The sequence below is a fragment of the Camelus bactrianus genome, chromosome 16, assembly GCF_048773025.1.
Source record: "Camelus bactrianus isolate YW-2024 breed Bactrian camel chromosome 16, ASM4877302v1, whole genome shotgun sequence".
Classification (NCBI taxonomy): Eukaryota; Metazoa; Chordata; class Mammalia; order Artiodactyla; family Camelidae; genus Camelus; species Camelus bactrianus.
This window is the reverse complement of record NC_133554.1, coordinates 40,007,816-40,027,261: the sequence shown is the minus strand read 5'-3', so window position 1 is coordinate 40,027,261 and position 19,446 is coordinate 40,007,816. Positions and strand designations below refer to the sequence as shown.

The 19,446-nt window shown below is 33.6% G+C and overlaps 1 protein-coding gene across 1 annotated transcript in view; it reads right to left on the bottom strand.

Moving 5' to 3' along the window:
• Nucleotides 1–19,446, bottom strand: part of CPD (carboxypeptidase D) — a 58,237-nt gene that overhangs the window by 35,320 nt on the left and 3,471 nt on the right. The window contains exon 2 of the mRNA XM_010958335.3: nt 16,682–16,929. Within this exon, the coding sequence (XP_010956637.3) occupies nt 16,682–16,929 (248 nt within the window). The remainder of the gene's footprint in view (nt 1–16,681; nt 16,930–19,446) is intronic.

Here is a 19,446-nt window from a genome sequence, read left to right as displayed (position 1 = left end):
ATCCAATTGCCTGTTCAATATCTCTACTTGGATATCACAAAGTTAACATATCCTCACCTTCCTTAAACCTGCTCTACCTGCAGTCTCTCCCATGGTTAAGGGCACTTCCATTCTTCTAGCTGCTCAGGCCAAAAGCCTTGGAGTCACTTCGCCTAACTAAAGTATCAGGAAATCTTGCTAGTTTTAACTTCACAATATATCCAGAATCCAAAGATTTCTTCTCACCTCTACTGCCGCTGCTCTGGAACAAGCCATGATGCTTTCTCCATCTGGACTTCTGCAATCACTCTTAACAGGTCTCCCTGTTCCTGCCCTAGGCCTTCTATGTTCTTTTCTCAACAGAGATGCCAGAATAATTCTGCTAAAATGGAAATCAGATGTTATTCCCCTATACGAGGACTATTTCACTCAGACTAAAAGACAAAGCCTAATGCCCTGAATCATTTGTTCTCCACGACTCTCCTTCCCTCTTTAGCCTCCTTTTATCTCTCCCCAACACTAGTTTTGCACCAGCCACACTGGCCTCCCTGCTGTTCACTGGATACACTAGGTATCTCCTGACCTTGGGTCTTTGCTCTAGCTGTTCCCTTTGCCTAGTATGCTCTTCCCTCAGATTTCCTTACCCTCTACCTCCAGCTCTTAACTCCAATTTCAACTTGACAATGAGGCTCATCCTGATTTCCTCTTTTAAAAGTTGCTACTCACTTTTCCCCACAACTACCCCCAAAGCCCATCTCACCAGCACTCAAAATTCCTCACATTTTTGTTTTTTTTTGTTTTTTTCTACAGCACTTCAACAATTTACTTATTATGTTTATTATTTACTGCCTGTATCTCCTTGCAAGATTATAAGCAACATGAGGGCAGAGATATTTGTTATGTCCATTGATGGATAGTCCAAGCACTAGAACAGCACCAGGCACAGGGTAGTCCTTCAATAAATATTGGTTGAAAGAATGAAAGTTAAGTAGGTTGGGGCAATGGGAAATTAGGATTTCTGTTCTGAATGCATTAAGTTTGAGATTCCCATTGAACATCCACGTGGAGATGTCAAATAGAGTTTGTCTTCCCAGAATATATGTGCAGGTTTTTAACTACCATAAACCCAGTTAACTGGGTCTTAACCTTTTTTTCTGAGAAGGCAAGCTATCCACCTTTTGGTTTTCTCTTATCTGCCAACATCTTGGCACTCAGTTTGGGTTTGAGAGAAAAATGGTGAGATGCTGATTTTTATATCTCTTCAAATCATATCTAGTCACTAAGTGATGTTAGTCACTTTCGGTCATTGCTGACCTCCGATCACATTTGGTAACTCTCACCTGCCTGTACACATGTGGACATACAAATGTCAGTCACTGTACATCATACTTATTAACCTCCAATTTTTACTACTGTATTGGTCACAGTACAATGGTCATTGTTTGTAAGACATTATACTAAGATTATAGGGATTTATAAATAAGACATATTTCCATTCAGAGTTTAGAGTCTCAGTGAGGAAAAGGAACACATAAAAATAACAATTTCAGAGCAATGAAAGTGTGAACTAATCTATTTTTTTTTGCATATGTGAAACTTAATAGAAAAAAATCTTCCCATCTAAGGAAAAAAACTTAACAGGTGTATCAAACTGCAAACACAGTCAACTCATAATTTAATTATGCCAGAAGGCAGTGAAATAGACTACTTACAATACTATAATCACCAGACTTGAGTTCTATCATTCTTTTGTCTACACTTTATCTTACTTCAGCAGCAATTTAAGAAATACTAGCTAAGAGCCACAAGAAGACAAAACTTACAGTCATATTTTAGAATGTTATCTATTAGCTATTTAGGTGTAATAGAACTGTAACTAGCCAGCTCCAATCAATAACATGTACAAACATAAACCCAGGGTAGGGCGTGGGGAGGAAGGACAAGAAGTCTTTTAAAAATAAGACTCAATTCCCAGAGAAGAAACTACATTCGGTGGCCTCTGTTCCTACAGATCACACACTATATAAATAGTGAGTTTTTTTAACATATAACTCTACGAACGTCTAAAACTAAAGGTCTGATTCAAGGCAACAAATTTCTTTTTGTAGGTCCTATAGGTTTAGGGAAATATTACATTGAATAGTTTACCTAACTGTAACACATCTTTATAGAATTAATATTAACTGCATAATATGTAATTTAGTGGAAATACAGAATATTAAATCTTGACATACATTCCCCAAATTTTCCTTTGATAAGACACTATTTAACAGAAAGTCATGAAAGTCATGCAAAATGATATTGGAAATAAAAGGATGTCTATGTAAAAACAGTACATAAATCAATGCCTTTCCTGTATTTCAGCAATAAGAAAATATAACAGAAAAAAGATACTAGCAACAAAACTCACAACATGTATAAGATTAAATGTAATAAAATGCATAGTGTAAATCAACATTATAAAATTTTACTGAGATGTAATCTCATGCTTTTAGATAAGAGGCTTATAAAGATATCAAATTTCCCTGAAATTAATTTACAAATATCATGCAGAAAAATAGGTTTTTACTGGAAGTGAATAAAATAATCTAGAATCAAAAAAATAAATGGATGAGAATATCCAAAACAACATTAAAAAATTAAAATGATAACAGACTTGTACTGTCAGATATTACAATGTATTATAAAATCATTCTTACTAAAGCAGTGCAATTAAGATGTCAAAATAAATAGACTGGCAGAACAAAACAGAAAGCACAGTGACAGAAACAAATGCATTTGGAATATAATTGAAGACACATTTAAAACCAATGGGGAAACAATTAGTAACTGTTATATGGATAACTGGTTAACTGTGTGACAAAAAAGGTGATATTTACCTCATACCATGCCAAATAAAGTCTTAAGCCCATGTGGAATTTAATGTAAAATGAAGCTATAAACAAAATCAGAAGCCAACTAGTATTTTCACACTCTCAGGATGAGGAAAGCCTTTCTAAGTATGACAGCAAACCATAAAAGGAAAAGGATGATAGATTCAACTACCTAAAAACTGTAAAGTATCTGTTGATCAAAAAACTGCCTTTAGGAGAGAGGGTATAGCTCAGTAATAGAATGTGTGCTTAGGATGCATGGAGTCCTGGGTTCAATCCCAGTACCTCCATTAAAAAAGTTAAAAAAAAAAATCTAATTACTCCTCCCCTCCAAAAATCGTTAAAAAAGAAAAAAAAAAAACAACCCTCCCTTTAAAAAAGCAAAACAAAGAAAAAAAAACAGATAAAAATAAAGTCATAAAGAACTGGGTAACAATTTAGTAATATGTATATAAAGTCTTTAAAACAGGCAAGAACTTAACACAGAAATTCCTTTTTCATGAATTTATTCTAAGATAACAGCTACAATGATGAGTACTATATTGTTTAACCTGAAGGATACTAAAACTGGGAACAACCTGAGTGTGCAAAAATAGTGGATCACTTTAGCAAATTAGGATGAAAAATGGGCTAGTATGCAACCATTTAAAATGTTGCAGACACACATTCGTGGTCGTGATATTAACATGTAATAATAAAAAAAGGTTATAAAACAGCATATACAAGACATACCTTTTTGCAGGATACTTTAAATTTTATTCTTCTTTGAAGCCTACAGTTTCTCAATTCCCCTTTACTCAAGTATGAATCAGGTAACTGATCCAAAACAATTTGACAAACTCTAATCAACATGCTCCTTTATAGCTTTTTAAAAAAGTTTATTGTGCTACAATTTACACACTGTAATCCCCTTTAAGTGTACAGTACAATGTGTACAGTCATTTAACCACTACTATAAACAAGATACAGAACATTCTGCATCACTCCAGAAAAAGTTCCCTTCCTCTGCTCCCAGGCTGTGGGGAACTATTAATCTAATTTCTTTCCCCATATTCTTCTCTTCTCCAGAATGTCATATAAATGAAGTCACACAATGTACAGTCTTTTGTATCAGGCTTATTTCACTTAGCATAATGTTTATGGGATTCATTCATATTATTATATATACAAATTCTCCTTTTTATTAATGTATATTCCATTGTATGAATGTAGTACATCTATTCACCATGTGATGAATATTTGATTGGTTTCAGTTTTGGGGGATTATGAACAAAGCTATATCTAAGTCTTAGTGTGAACATATTTTTTCATGTTTTTGGGGAAATACCTAGGATTGGCATGGCTGGATCACATGGTAAGTAAGTCTACGTTTAACTTCATAAGAAACTGTCAAACTGTTTTCTGAAGTGGCTGTACCATTTCACATGTCCCTCATCAAGGTATGAATGCTGCAGTTGCCCTGCATCCTTACCTAACAAGCTGCTCAAGCAATTGCTCAGCCTTTTAAGTATCCTAGTGGGTGTGCAGTGTATCTCACTGTGGTTTCACCTGTATTTCCCTGACAATTAATGATATTACACATCCTTTGATGCCTTTATTTATCTTCTATTTGGGGAGAACTTGGAAGTCAGAGATTTTGAGACCGTAGACAGGAGAGAGCTCAAGCGTCCTAAAAAGTTTTCTATGAACTCCTGGGCTCAACCCTCTACAGCACGTGTGAGCGTCTGACCCTAAACAACGTACCAAGAGCACCAGGAACTGATCTATAGAACAGACCACTGTCCAGGTTCTAGACTGGTCCCTGCGTAGTGCACACACAGGACAGATCTGAATAGGCAGTGCAAAGGCTCTGAAAACTGAACTGACAGTGGAATCACAGCCCACAGAAGGCAAGTCAAAACTTGCAGCTGAACCAAACTCATTTACTGCTAGAACAAACAAAAAGTTACCACTTTTGAAAGGATTTAAACAAGGCTCAGCTCTCATAACATAGATTCAAAATGTCCAGAATATAATCCAAAATTATTTGACATTTGAAGAACTAGGAAAATGTCAACAACTTGCATGGGAAAAATAACCCATACACACTAACCTCAAGATGACCCAGATGTTGGAATTATCAGACTAACCTTAAAGCAATTATTATAGCCATGTTTTGAGGAAGTAAGGTTAGATAGTCTTGAAATGAAATAAAAGAAACAAACAGAAGATGTAAAAAAGAATAAAATGGAAATTTCAGAAGTAAAAAATATAATAACCTCAAAGTTTAAATTTTACTGGATGAATTCAATAGAAGAATGGAAATGACAAATAAAATGAGAGTTAATTTGAAAATAAATAAATAGAAATCACCTAATCTGGATAATAGAGAAAAAACAGTTTTAGGAGCAGTACCAAAATGTCTAACATTCTTGCCACTGGAGTCTCAAAGGAGAGGAAAAACAGTGCCATACTGAAAAAAAAAAGTTGAAGAAATAATGGCTAAAAACTTACCAAATTTGGCAAAAGGCATAAACTTATATTTCAAGAAGCTCAAAAAATCTCAAACAGGATAACTCAAAGAAATTCATCAAAGACAAAGGAAAAAATCTTGAAAGTAGTCAGAGAAAAATGACACATTTATATAGGGAAACAATTTAAAGGACTGAATTTCTCATCAGAAGCCATGAGGCCAGAAGACAATGACACAAAATATTTAAAAAAAAAAAAAAAAAAAAAAGTCAATCCAGAACTCAAGAGTTTTATATGCAGGGAAAATATCCTTCAGGAATGAAGTCAAAAACAGATATTCTCAGTGAAGGAAAGCTAACAACCACAAGCAGATATGCTTTAAAAGAAATGCTAAAGAAAGTTCATCAGGCAGAAGAGACATGATACCAGAGAAAAACTTGGAACTCCAGGAATGAAAAAAACAGAATGGTAAATGGTAAAAAAACAGAATGGGTAAATATAATAAACTATTTTTCTCCTCTTAAGTTTTCAAAAATATGTATATCAGTTGAAAGCAAAAATTATAACACAGTCTGGTGTGGTTTTTAATGTATATGTATATAATCCATATAATATACATATAATGTATATATGTGTAATACATACAATAAAACTACAACATAAAGTAGGGAGGGGTAAAGAGTGTAGTGGTAAGATCTGTACATTCTTGAAGTGGTAAAATATTACTTCTAGGTAGAACTATGAAGAGTTAAGTATGTAAATTGTAATTTTACATACAAAATGTAAAGAGCAACTACCAAAACAAACCTTACAAAGAGATATAGTAAAAAAAACTATAGTTAAAATGATATAATAAACATCCAAACAATGTAACAGAAGTCAGGAAAGAGGAAGCAATGGAATAAAAAACTGAGGGACAAACAAAAATACTAAAAAGGTATACCTTAATCCAAACATATCAACAGTTATATTCAATGTAAATGGTGTACATGCACCAACTAAAAGAAACTGTCAAACTGAATCAAAAAACAAGACCCAACTATATGCTTACTTTAAATATAATGGTATTAATAAGCTAAAAGTAAAAGAATGGAAAAAGATATACTATGCAAACAAATCAAAAGAAAGATGGAATGGCTGTTTTAATATCAAATAAAGTAGACTTCAGAGCAAGGAAAAGTGCAGGTATAAAGAGGGATATAACAGAATAATAAAAAAGTCTATTTATCAAGACAATATAACAAATCCTATATGTGCCACCTAACAAGAGAACTTTAAAATACATGAAACAAAAACTACTAGTACTAAAAGAAGAAACAAACAAATCCACAATCATAGTTGCAGACTTCAACATTCCTTTCTCAGTAATCAACAGCACAAGTAGACAGAAAATCAGCAAAGGATAGACAAGAATTGAAAAACACCAACTATATCTAAGTGACATTTACAGTACATCACACCCAACAACAGCAGAACACATTCTTTTCAAGTACATGCAGAACATTCACCAAGACAGACCATATCCTGGGTCACAAAACAAACAACACATTCAAAAGAACTGAAATACAAAATATGTTCTTCGACATGATGGAATTATATAGAAATCAATAACAGAAAACTACCTACAAAATATCCTTGTCTTGATGAAATCTCGTAACAGTAAGGCACATTCCTCTGAGTCTAAAATAATGAGCCATTCCCAGAAGGCAATTAGTGAGCTGTGATACACACCTTAATCTACGTCTTTCTAAACTCGTAAGTCAATCAACATCAGAAGTGTAGCAAACTAACTTATTTCACAAGACAAAAAGGATAAAGCTATCCTAACTTTAGAGTATCGAAAAGTCTTTGTTAACCAGCTTCAAGTTTTAGTTTAAAATTACTTCTAAAAAATCATCTAAAAACCCGGAAATAAATGGCGATGTTAACTGAGTTATGAATAATTTAAGAATTTTTTTGTGAGATGCCACAAATAGGCATTATTTGCCATCTGTGTTAAGCTTCACACTTATTTTTCCACTACTAAATGTCAAAGACTGTATAAGTAATCTTAGTTAAGTAGCTGGTTCAGATTCGTTTTCTCGATTTTTTTTCTTAACAGTAAACCTGCTTACACAAAGCTAGAGTTCACCGTGAGGGAGAACACTGATCTACAGATAGATCTGACATTACTGACAGCTGCAGCTACTGCCAGATTCACTTAAGACATTCGTTTATTTTGTTAAGCTGATATGTTATGTGCCTCAACACAGACTTAAGGATAAAATGTCTGATTTCAGAACATTGTCTTTAACCAGTCAAAGAAAATGTTAATTTGAGAAGTGAAACATTCACTATAGGCATAGCTCAAAGCAATAAAGCACTTTACTAATAGTATAAAGGACCTGCTATTTACTCTACTTATTAAAAATCATAAGTAAGCAAACCTTTAACATCCACTCGTCACTTAGGGGGCTATCTAAACTAATGACCTTCAAACTTTTTTATTTATAGTAAAATAATTTTGAAAAATTATACAACACTTCACACATTTTAAAGTTGGTATCTAAAAGTTTCCATCTTAAATTTAAACAGTTGCAAACAATGTAATTCCTTGCATAATGTAAATTTTTATATTTTTAAATAAAACTCTTACGTTATTATTTTAGGTGAATCCAAATAAATAAAAATACTATAGAGATTTGATTACTAGAATCATCTATTTAAAACCTGCATGAATATACTCTTTTTCAACAGGAGTAGTTGTACATCTTCTTTTTCCCCTTGAACTTTTATTTCCATTCCACTTGCTCCACTGATTATCTGAATGGGATACACTTGTGAGCTTGAAAGTCCTTTATTGATCATCCTATAATACTTCAATTTATAATATATATGTATGTGTATCTAATTTCCAATAAACTTGATGCACTATTAAATTTTTGTCTTCTAGATTATATTATTATAATAACTATTGGTATACAATTTATCAGTAAAGGCACAGTTTTATTATAGGTTTTGATAAATAATAAACCTAACAGGTGCTAAACTACTGAAACTATACCTTTTAGTGAGAAGTTTGAGTTATGCTTTTATGGTACCATTAAAGTAATCACCAAATTGTCCCTTTTGTTTTTGGTGCCCTGGAAGTTTGTTAAACTTTAAATCAGCATACCACAGTATGATTCAAGTGAGTAGGAAAGTACACCTATCTTCAGTTAAGTAAGAGAAGAGGATATGGGATTGAGCCTCCACAGCCAGCATCTTAGGCAGAACAATTTTAGGAAAGAGTAGGTATGGAAGATCTGGAAATTTATTTCCTTAAAGGTATCCTAACTAACCAGTCTCCTCCTCCTCCCCACACATACCCTGTTTCAAAACCACTGATTTAGACTATTTCCTCTATTTCCAAGGGGAATTGGCAAAAAAAAAAGACAAATGGTATACATTTTACTTTTAAGCCTATTTACCAATCCAGAGTTTTCCATGCTCAGAAAAAAGTGAATGCAATGTATTGTGAAAACTACAATGTTTTCATTCCTTTACCAACATTAAAGAATGACTAATAACCATTAGGAATCTGTCCAGCACCACAACAAATTGTGATCAATACTACTAGTTATGGGTAGCTAAATCTTCTCATCAAAGGATCTACTCATATTCATTCAACTACGTTAATCCATTTGTCTCACACATAATCTTCATATGCTTTAAGATATTCAATTCATTTTTATCATGGAAACAGTCCCTACTACTCTTTTCACTAGAGAGATCTAGCTTTAAGGAGGTGGAGAGCACTTAAATAAATTCAACCATTCATTCAAAGATGGGACACTAATGATTCACTCATGTCTTACACAGAAAGCTAATGGGAAAAAAATATAACCAACGCTTCGATGTTAAAACTTAAACATAGCAAGTTTTTTTTTAAACTTTCCTCAGGAGGCCAACTATAAAGTATCAAACTGTTTTATACAAGAATCCTATAAATCTTTTACAGAAAAAAACTGCAATGTATTTTTTTCATTAGGAAAAGCATTTTAGAATACATAAATATAGATAGGCAATTTCCACTCTATATGTAAATTTGCAGCTTACTGTTATTTCTTTAATAAAATTACTTCAAACAATAGTGAGAAGTCCTCACAACTCTGACTTCTGTGAATAATTTATGGATAGTGAGTTATTAAGTGATAATTTTGCACTTCTTGAGATATTTTTAAAAGTTAATGAACATGATGTTCATAAAAAATTTTAAGTGGAACATCTGGGACAAATAAATGGAAAAAACAGAGGTTGCCTTTGAAAAAAACTGTCCCAAATTGATGGTCTTTAAATTCAAGTTTACTTTCACTAAATCTTAACTGAACTTGGCCTTTGTATTCTGAGCAACTTATCTTATGAAAACCTATTTCCTTCACCACTCCCACTGAATATATATTTGCTAATGATATGCTTCTACAAAGTTAAACTAAATTACACAGTCCTGTATTTGTTTTCAGTTTTGTCTAACTTGGTTAACACTATCTCTCACACAGCTATTTGAACTGCATTTTCCTTTTTTTTTTTCTTCAAGCACTTTCTCATTCTCTACCACCTTAGTTCAAAAAAAAAAAAAAAAAGAGCACATCCAATTTTTAGATATTGTATCTGAAGATTCAGTGGCCAAACCCTAAAGTAGTGTTTAGTTCTCAACGTTCCTGTAAGTCTATTATTATATTACAAAATATACACCATACTGCTCCTAAAGGTCAGATTTTACATGAGGCTATATTTTAGTTTACTAAAGCAAACTCATGACTTAAGTAGAAGCAAACATTCTGTTTGAGTATCATTTTACCTTCATGTTTTCATTTTAAATTAGGTGGCACTTGGATTGAAAGAGAGAGGGAAAGGAAAAGGAAGAAAAGAGATCCAGCCAGCTCCTTAATGTGCAAGATCAGATAAGATCAAAAGCCCTTTACTAATGAATATTTGATTATCAATAGTATTCTTAAAATATGAACAGGCTGAGAATATCTAAACTGTCAGCATTCCTTAAAGAAAACATCCCGGTACAAAGTGCCAGAAGTACATTCACTTTGGAGATGAAAAAGCACCCATCTGTTCATATATATATATACACACATTTTTTTTTCTAGTTGGATTTCTGGCTCCAAGAAGTTAAATTATGCCAGGAAACAATATTAATTCAATTTTCAAAACCATGTACACTGCCATATGCTTTCCACATGTCTCATAACTCCTAAATCTCTTTTATCATCTTGACCTCTTTCCCAAGCTCCAGAGCCTATCTCCCAACTGTACATTGGGTACTTGCAACTAGTACATCAAGTACCACCTCCAATTTTCACTTCCCTCCCATCTAAACAGAAAACACACACACACACCCCTCCAATTAGTTTTTTCCCAATTTCCATTATCATTCTTACTTACCCAGGCTCAAAAATTCAAAGTTTTATCTTTGGGTCCTTTTCTTAACACTCTGTTCTACTATCTAGCTTGATGGTCAATTCACAATTCTTGCAAAATTTCTTATATATCTCATACTCCCTTTTCATTCCCACAGCATCCCTCCAGATAAAGCCCTTATCTCCAAAAAGACCTCACTCCAAGTAATCGTAAAAACCTCCCTAAGTCTCTCTTCCTCTAGGACTCTTTCTCTGCCAAAGCATTCTGTATAAAGATAACTCCAAAATGAGTAACACCACACTGTCCTTATTATCAAAGAATCCATGCTCCAGCAGGAGACACAAAACACGAACAACAGAAGCAGATACACATTATACCGATGTCAAACAAAAAGCTCTAGGAAGGCAAGAGAGTGACAAGTTACTATAGGGGAGGTTTCCAGAAGGTTACAGCTGAACTGGAGAAAAACATTCCAAACAGAATAGTCCAATATGTGAAGGTTCATGTTTTGCAGGAAGGACAAGCAGTTCAGTGGAAGGTGAGAGGTAGGAGAGAAGATTAGAAATGTAGGCTTGAGTCAGACTGTGGGAGCTTTAGTGTCATGCTAAGAAGTTTAGACTTGAACCTACTAAAATGTGAAACAAGCAAGCAAAGTTATAAAAATGCTTTAAATTTTTGTAATTTGCTACTTTGTTTTTAGCATACAACTTTCAAAACAAATAACACAAGCACTAATAGAACTAGACATATCTTCATTAAGTGGTGACCAATGGTAAATCACTTATCATTTATACTTTAGATTAATAAGCAGACTCTGCAGGAAAATTAGATACAGAGACAGTATTTTGTACATGTTCATTACATCAGATTGGTTTATGTTATTTAAATCCTCTGTGTCCTTACTGATCTTTTTGTCTTCATGATCTAACAACTACTGAGACAGGCATGTTTAAAGTCTCCTACTGTATTTACGGGTTTGCCTATTTCTTAATATCAGATACTATATTTTTTTCAGTTATGTACTACCCAACTGATTCTTTTTTTAACTTTATATAGATTCCAATTTTCTTGTGTCATAAGGATGAAACATAATGCCCTGTTTAGTGACACAGAAAATGCTCCTCAAGAATAAGCTTTTCAGTCCATTTTTGGACCAAATATAACCTTTTGTGCTATTCACAACTGTTCGGTAATTATTTCCCCCATGTTCTTTCCTTTTTGTCAGCAATCTACTTCAATATTTAGAGCACATTAGTGCTGCTCAGACTGACCTCCATTTTAGGAACAGAATGGTTACCCACATGATCAAATGAGTTTAGATTCACACCCAAAAAAACCTGAATTAGTTACACTATATGCTATTTGGTCACATTTCATAGCTCTCTTCCCATAGCATAAAAAGAGAGGGAAGAAAGTCTGATAAATCCACAGAACATTTTCTTCTTCTTCCAGAAGAGAAAAAAATTCATAATTAGCAGTTTGACTCAGCCCCAAGTTAGCAGTGGTTTAAAACAACGTTAAGTATTAATGTCTTACAGCAGCTGTTTTAGGAAACCATAGAACGCATGGGCTCACTTGAGCAACACGAAGGCCTGACAACTATATTTCTAATGAATTTCCTATCTCAGTACACATTTATATAATAAAGCAATCTAAGAGTAGATCATCTGAGATAAATATTTATAGCTCAGTCCTCACTGAAAATGAGTGATATATAAACAAGACAGGACAAAATAAAAAGCCTACGTAGCAGATTTTCACAAGCAAACTTGAAGCTGTTTTGTTTCTACTTAGAATTTGAAAATAAGTCAATTTGCCACAAAGTGACCCAAAACAAGGTTCTGTTAAACAGCAGGTCATGATCCACTAGGTGGGTTGTAAGATATATTAGTAAGTTCAGACAAGCTTTTCTTTTGTTTAATGAAATAGCAGAGACTAGAAAAGACAATAACAGAATACATTACAAAGTAAGTACTGTTTCCTAAAATTGTTTCAGTTGTATATACACGCATATATGAAACATACATAAGTGACCGAAAGATATTTTATATTGTAGGTCATCATAAAAAATAAAAGTTTGGAAAACACTGATCTAGGACCTACCAATAAGATAAAACTTATTTTTCTCTGTGTAGGAGCAAAATTAGGAAGAATATTTTTATAAATTTTTGTAAGATTATCTATTAAGCTCATCTGCCTAAGATTTTAAATAACTATGTACTCATTTTTCAGATGCTTGGAATTCATTTGTTCAAAAATTCAAAAAAAGACTTATTGCTTAACTTCGATCTATCAGACATGGTTCTATGTGCTGGAAACTGAAAACCTGGAAATTGAGATTGACTGGTGTGTGTGTGTGTGTGTGTGTGTGTGTGTGTGTGTGTGTGTGTGTGTGTCTCAGAGAAAGAGAAAGACAGACAGATATATTGGACTTGTGTCTCTGAGACACACACACACACCCCCCTAGTCAATGGCAGAGCTGGGATTCAAACCCAAAGCAGCAGGATTTCAAAGTTCTCCTCTTAGCCTCTACATTACACTGCCTTCCAGAGTCCATACATCTACAGGAAAAGAAAGTATAACAAAGTTATGCCCAAGAAAATTTCTAACAGTTATACAAAACTGTGACCTTCGATCATATAATTTTGATCATAGGTGGTCTGGGATTTCTCATCCTTTTAAAAATTTCTGTAAATTGAAAGAGGGCAATTCTTAAAAGCTGACGGAAACTAGAATTCAGTTTCATTAAGTTTGCTTTGGAATAAACATACTAGACCATCAGATGATTTTTATAATGTCTTCAAAACCCTGAAGAAAGAAAATAATAAAGAATGGTAAACAAAAGGCATACAAATCAGCACACTTGTGGTCTTAAAAAACAAAAAACAAAACAGAAGAAGGCTCACTCCATGAATAAGTTCAGCTTAGGCTCTCACAATAACAGGCTTTAGCAGAAGAGCACAACAATTCAGACCTTACTAGGAGAGTCATTCGCTAGACGGATACCAAGAGAAGCAAGGCCACCCACCTAGGCCGCTAGATATGGCACTGAAGGTGAAGGTGGTGAGGGCCAGATCACCTCACGTCCCCCACTCCTAATACACTGTCTGATCCCTGACAGCAGGAATTGTTTCTGTTTTGTTCACACTGTATCTCCATCACTTAATACAGTGTATGGGATGTGGCATGTGCTCAGCAAATATTTGTATACGAATGAATGATTCACACAAGTTATTTCTTCCCTCAGGCCCTGATTTCCTATAAAGCAAAAGGGTTGGACTAGATCAATACATTCAATTTCAACTCTAAAAGTCTGTAATTCTTTGAGCTAGAATTTCTAAATACGTCACATAAAGTGTCAGTAAAACTGCTCCAGGACATCCGGGTCTGAATGTATGCCTAGTTACAAGGTTTCACAACATCTTACTCACTGCAGTCCAGTATAAGATAAACAATGAATTTCCGTGTTGAAACTACTGTAACTGCTCAATATTGCTGAGATAGTAAGAGAAAAGCTAATTATTGTAGAAATAACACAAAGTATGTCTGACCATCCAGCTAAAATAGGAAAGATGTTGATGCTCATAAAAATAATAGTAATGGCAGCAGTAAAATTTAGCTCCTTCAGATATTTGAAGACTCAGAAAAATTTGTTGCCTGGCTTAACCAAATAATCTTACTGTGAAGGAAACACACTTTTTTTTAAAAAAAAATAGTATAACATATATTTACCTTCCTTAATCAACTGTCAATTAGAAATTACTTTCCAACCTTTTGCAAATTTCTCCAAAAAGGAAAAATAAATTATTTTTAATCCATTATTTTAAGTAAGATCTCAAATAATGAAGAAACTTAACTATATCACAAAACCACTCTTTCATGAAATCAGGTTTTATTACATATATTTGCTGAAGACTGAAATGAGATTAAACATTAAAGTACTTCCCTTATTTACAAAAAAAAATTTTATCATTTTCAAATCACCTCTAATTGTTATGGGCAGAAAGTTTGGCTTCTAAATAATTCAAACCCCCTTCTATTTCAAACCATTTGTTACATATTAGAAACACCGGTAGAAACTATAGGAGAACCAGAAAACTCTAGAAAGTATCAAGTCCTCAAACTTAGCACTCAATTTGGGCAGACATGGCTTGACATAAAAAGTCAAAAATTAATTCAAATATTTAAATGAAGGCACATTAAGAGAAATGTCATAAAATACTTTATAATGTGATTACCAATAAAAAGGTACAGGAAGACCCTAAGGCATTCACCATGGGCAGATTCTAAGAAGATAAAAAGTTTGTGCCAATATTTCCATGGATTGACTTGTTCTTTCTGCTTACTCTTCATTAAACTAAGACTATGCAGGAAATCCAAAATCCAAAAGTTATTAATGAAAGGGTATCGAAAGTTTAAAAAGAACAATAACTGTTTTTATAGCATGTAAAAGGTAAACTTTAAGCTTATTTTAACAATTCTTTTAAATATAGCTTTCCACAAGAAACTGCTGGTGGGAATGTAAAGTGGTGCAGCCATGGTGTAAACAGTTTGGTGGTTCCTCAAAACTTAAATATAGAACTACCATATGACCCAGCAATTCCGATCCTGAGAATATACCCAGAAGACCTGAAAATGACTCAAATAGATACTTGTACACCAACATTCATAGCAGCATTATTCATAGTAGCCAAAAGGTGGAAACAACAGATGACTGGATAAATGAAATGAAGTATACACATACAATGGAATATTTCTTAGCCATAAAAAGGAATAAAGTTCTGATACAGCCTATAAAGTAGATGGACCTTGAAAATGTTATGCTAAGTTAAATGAGCCAGACACAGAGGGACAAAGATATGATTCTAGTTATATGAAATATCTAGAATATACAAACCCACAGAGATAAAAAGGAAATTAGAAGTTATCAGTGGCTGGGGCAGTGGGGGAGGGAGAATGGGGAGTTACTGCTTAATGGTTATTGAGTTTCTGTTTGCGATTTTAAAAATTTTGTAAACAGACAGTGAGGACACAGATGTACAACACTGTAAATATAATTAATACCACTTAATTCTCTACATTTTACAATGGTTAAAATGGCAAATTTTATGATTGAGATATATATATACACACATTCTTTTCAACCACAATTTTAAAAAACAGCATTCCTCGGTCACCTCAAAGATTAAAATACAAAATGAAAATATGCTTTTATGTAAAATGGAGAGAAGTGGTGGTCATCACATTAAATAAGCTGTCCAACTTGGCCACTTCAGCCTGACTTTATGTGCTTGGTAATGTGATCAAAATAATGGCCTTGCTGGAAATCTTGACCTGAGACTCTTATCATGAAGAAAGCGACAAATCTATGGGATGTTTTGTGGGACAAATGGCCTGCAGTCTTCAAAGGATTCACCGTCATTAAGAAAAGAGATTACTGGTATGACTGCGCTAGATTGGGGAAACTAAAAAAAAAAACACAAGAGCCAAATGCAATGCTGAAACCTTGATTCGATTTGATCTGGAAGAAAACAAGCTATAACAGCTATTTGGGGGATAACAGAAGAAATCTGAGTTATGAACAGCATGTGGGATGACAGTATTGAATTACTGTTGATTTCTCAGTTACAGTAATGGTACATGGTTATATAAGAGAATGTCACTGTACTTGGGAAATTACATACTTGGGAGGTACTTACAGGTGAAGTGCCATGAAATCTGCAACCTACTTTTGGGTCATTTGGCAAAAGAGAATGTGTGTTTATAAGAGGTAGGGAACATCTGTGGTAAGGTAACAGTTGGTGAATTTAAATGAAGGATATATAGGTGCTCATGTAGTTTTCTTTCAATTTTACTGTGGGTTTGAAAACTTCAAAATAAAAAAAAATTAAAATTCTTCAAAGTTTCCTCTTTCCACCCAAAGTATATATACTAAAAAAGCTAAATGAACAAGGGGCACAATGTAGCAAATTCAGGGCTTTACATACCTTCCACATCATACCAATGCGCACCATTTGTGATCCCGTCTTTGAAAGTCTCATCTTCATCTCCGGGACAGTGAGGTGCACCAGTTTTCATTATGGGGTGGTTTGAGGCATAGGCTTTTGCCAAGTATTTAAATACTTCATCATCTGATGTTTTACTATAGATTCCAGTGGCCTTATGTTCTGGAGAATCATCAAAAGGGTAACTTGCTACCACTGAGCCACCATGCAGATTTCCAGAAAGTACAAACCTTTGAAAACACAGCCAAATCACATATCACTTTATAAAAGGCACATAAAACATGTATTTCAAAATTCTACATCTTTCATAAATGAACTTAGATATTTCTCTTGAGACCTAGAAGACAACTCTAGCAGCTGTTATAAGCAGACCAACAATAAAAAGAGAAAATGGAAAGTATTATCAAATCAACAAATTTCAGTTTTTATAATTCAAGTTAACTTCAAGTAACTTTAAGGAATTTTCCTATTGTTGAAAAAATAGCTGAATAATACAGTATAATGTTTTAGGAGACATCTTTTCAGGGAATTCTAAATTCAATGAACAATATGAACTTGCCAATATTCAACCATATTTTGACTGACAAAAATGACAACTTCATATAGTTCAATCTAATTGTATTTTATAATGTGTTAATTTCATAGAAGGCCTGGCTTACATAAATAAATATTTGTTGAATACACAAGTTAGGTTATTAAGTTTCATGCTTTTTATATTACTGTTCAAGAAGAATTTTTAAGATACAGAGTTTAACTTAAAACAGGATGTGTTTTGCCTCATTCTAGCTTGAAATACACTAAATTCACATTTTCAAGAGAGAAGCCATAGTTAAGAAGATTCAGGGGTAGAAAAACCTGACACAGTGAGCTGCTTTCAGAGAAAAACAATATAGCACATAAAAGACTAGTCCTCCATTGCACCACTGTAAAAGCAGCTCTCTTTCTAAGCCCAAGGTTCTTGTGCCATTTAAAAATAAACTGACATGGAGACTAGGCTGCTTCTATAAAAGAAACGTGTTAATTTTTTAATGTTTTTTACTTTTAAGTGAACCCATTTACAATTTGGTCAAATTTATAGATATAAAAATACTGAAGAATGCCTTTTATGGTAAAAGCTAAAGGCAAAAGCATGCTCAAGTCCTATTTATATATTTTCCCCTCATGTAACAGTTCAAACCATTACTGTGAGTGGAGATTAAACACTTTTCTCTTTGTACCTGAAAAATGGATTTTTCACTTCTCCCTTTCTGTGGTTGAAATAAACTGACATACAGGTATCTAAAGGGGGTTGATACACAACACTTCTTTCTATATGCTTGGAAGAAAATTAAGTCTATAATATGTTTAATTTGAAAGGTGTTTTAAGTCTGATCAGTACTTCCAGAGGAGGTCAAACAATGAAAATTACTTGTAATACAGAATCTGCTCATCAGAAGACAGAACTTAGCTGATAAAGACAGTGATTAAATACAAGAATAGACTATGAAAGGAGACTAGTTAAAAACTAACATAATTATAGTTAATACACTTCCAGACACCAGAGGAGGATGCCATTTGGTGTAGTGGCAATGACATAGGCTCTGAAACCAGGAAAATGTGGGTAAGAACATTTGGTTTCCAAGACATGTTGCTCACTAGTAGCATGATCAGAAAGTTGCTGCCTCTAAATTCACTGAACTCCAGTTTCTCTCATATGAAAAATGGGAATGCCACCTGCTTCCGAGGGCTATTACGAGAATTAAATACATCTCCCAGCACAACTGGAGATATCTAGCACCCTGCTTACGGAATCACTACCCTACAGACCATCATTCTCCTCCCCATTTCCATTGCCAGATAGAATGATACAGAAACAAAAACTAAGTGTATATTCTAACATTCTAACTCCACCTTACCCATCCCTCCTCCATAGCAAGGTATTAACAATTTACTCTCTGGTTTCTATGCCTAAAATAATTTATGTACTTTTTACCCCTGCACTGACTTTGGGAAAGTTACAAGGCCAGCCCAGTTTAGGCAATCCATTCAGCAACAAATTTTCTTGAGTGTCAATTGGAAGTCAAATGTTCCAGGCACTAAGGAACATCAGTGAAGAAACAAATACAAAAAAACGCCCTCATGGCACTTATATTCTAATGAAAAAAATGGGTGACTAAATATTCCAAATAAGTGAAGCATGCTACTTTAACTATATATTTTCAATTAAAAATTTAAATTCCAAGATTCTCTACTAAATGCTGTTTTTTTCACTGTTTGACATTTCTTGCAACACTTTTCAGAAATGCTATTAAGATAGCCTAACAAAAGTAATGAAATATCTGCAATCTACTTGAATGATAAAATTCAATTATTAAATTTTCCTTACTCCACTCCCATAGTTTTAAAAGTACCAATGCCACTCTTATAAGGATGATTTCAAAAGAAAGTGACATCTATTACAGTGGCTGTAAGATTACTGCTTTCAAGTCTTTGTCAAACCAATTTTGCATATCAATCCAATTTTATTTGAAAGGTATTTTATGGTTTCTATTCAAATCAATTCTCTTAAGTGTTTCTCACACTTGGTTTCAATATCATATATCATTCCTTGCATAAGATTTAAAGTAACTGCTAAATATATTATAAAAAATTATAAACAGTCTATAGATATTAAAAAGTCAATCTCTAAGTTAACTCTATCATGCTCCCCAGATAACCCTATAAATAACTTTAAAAAATTAAGAAAACTTGATGTCTGATAAACTAAA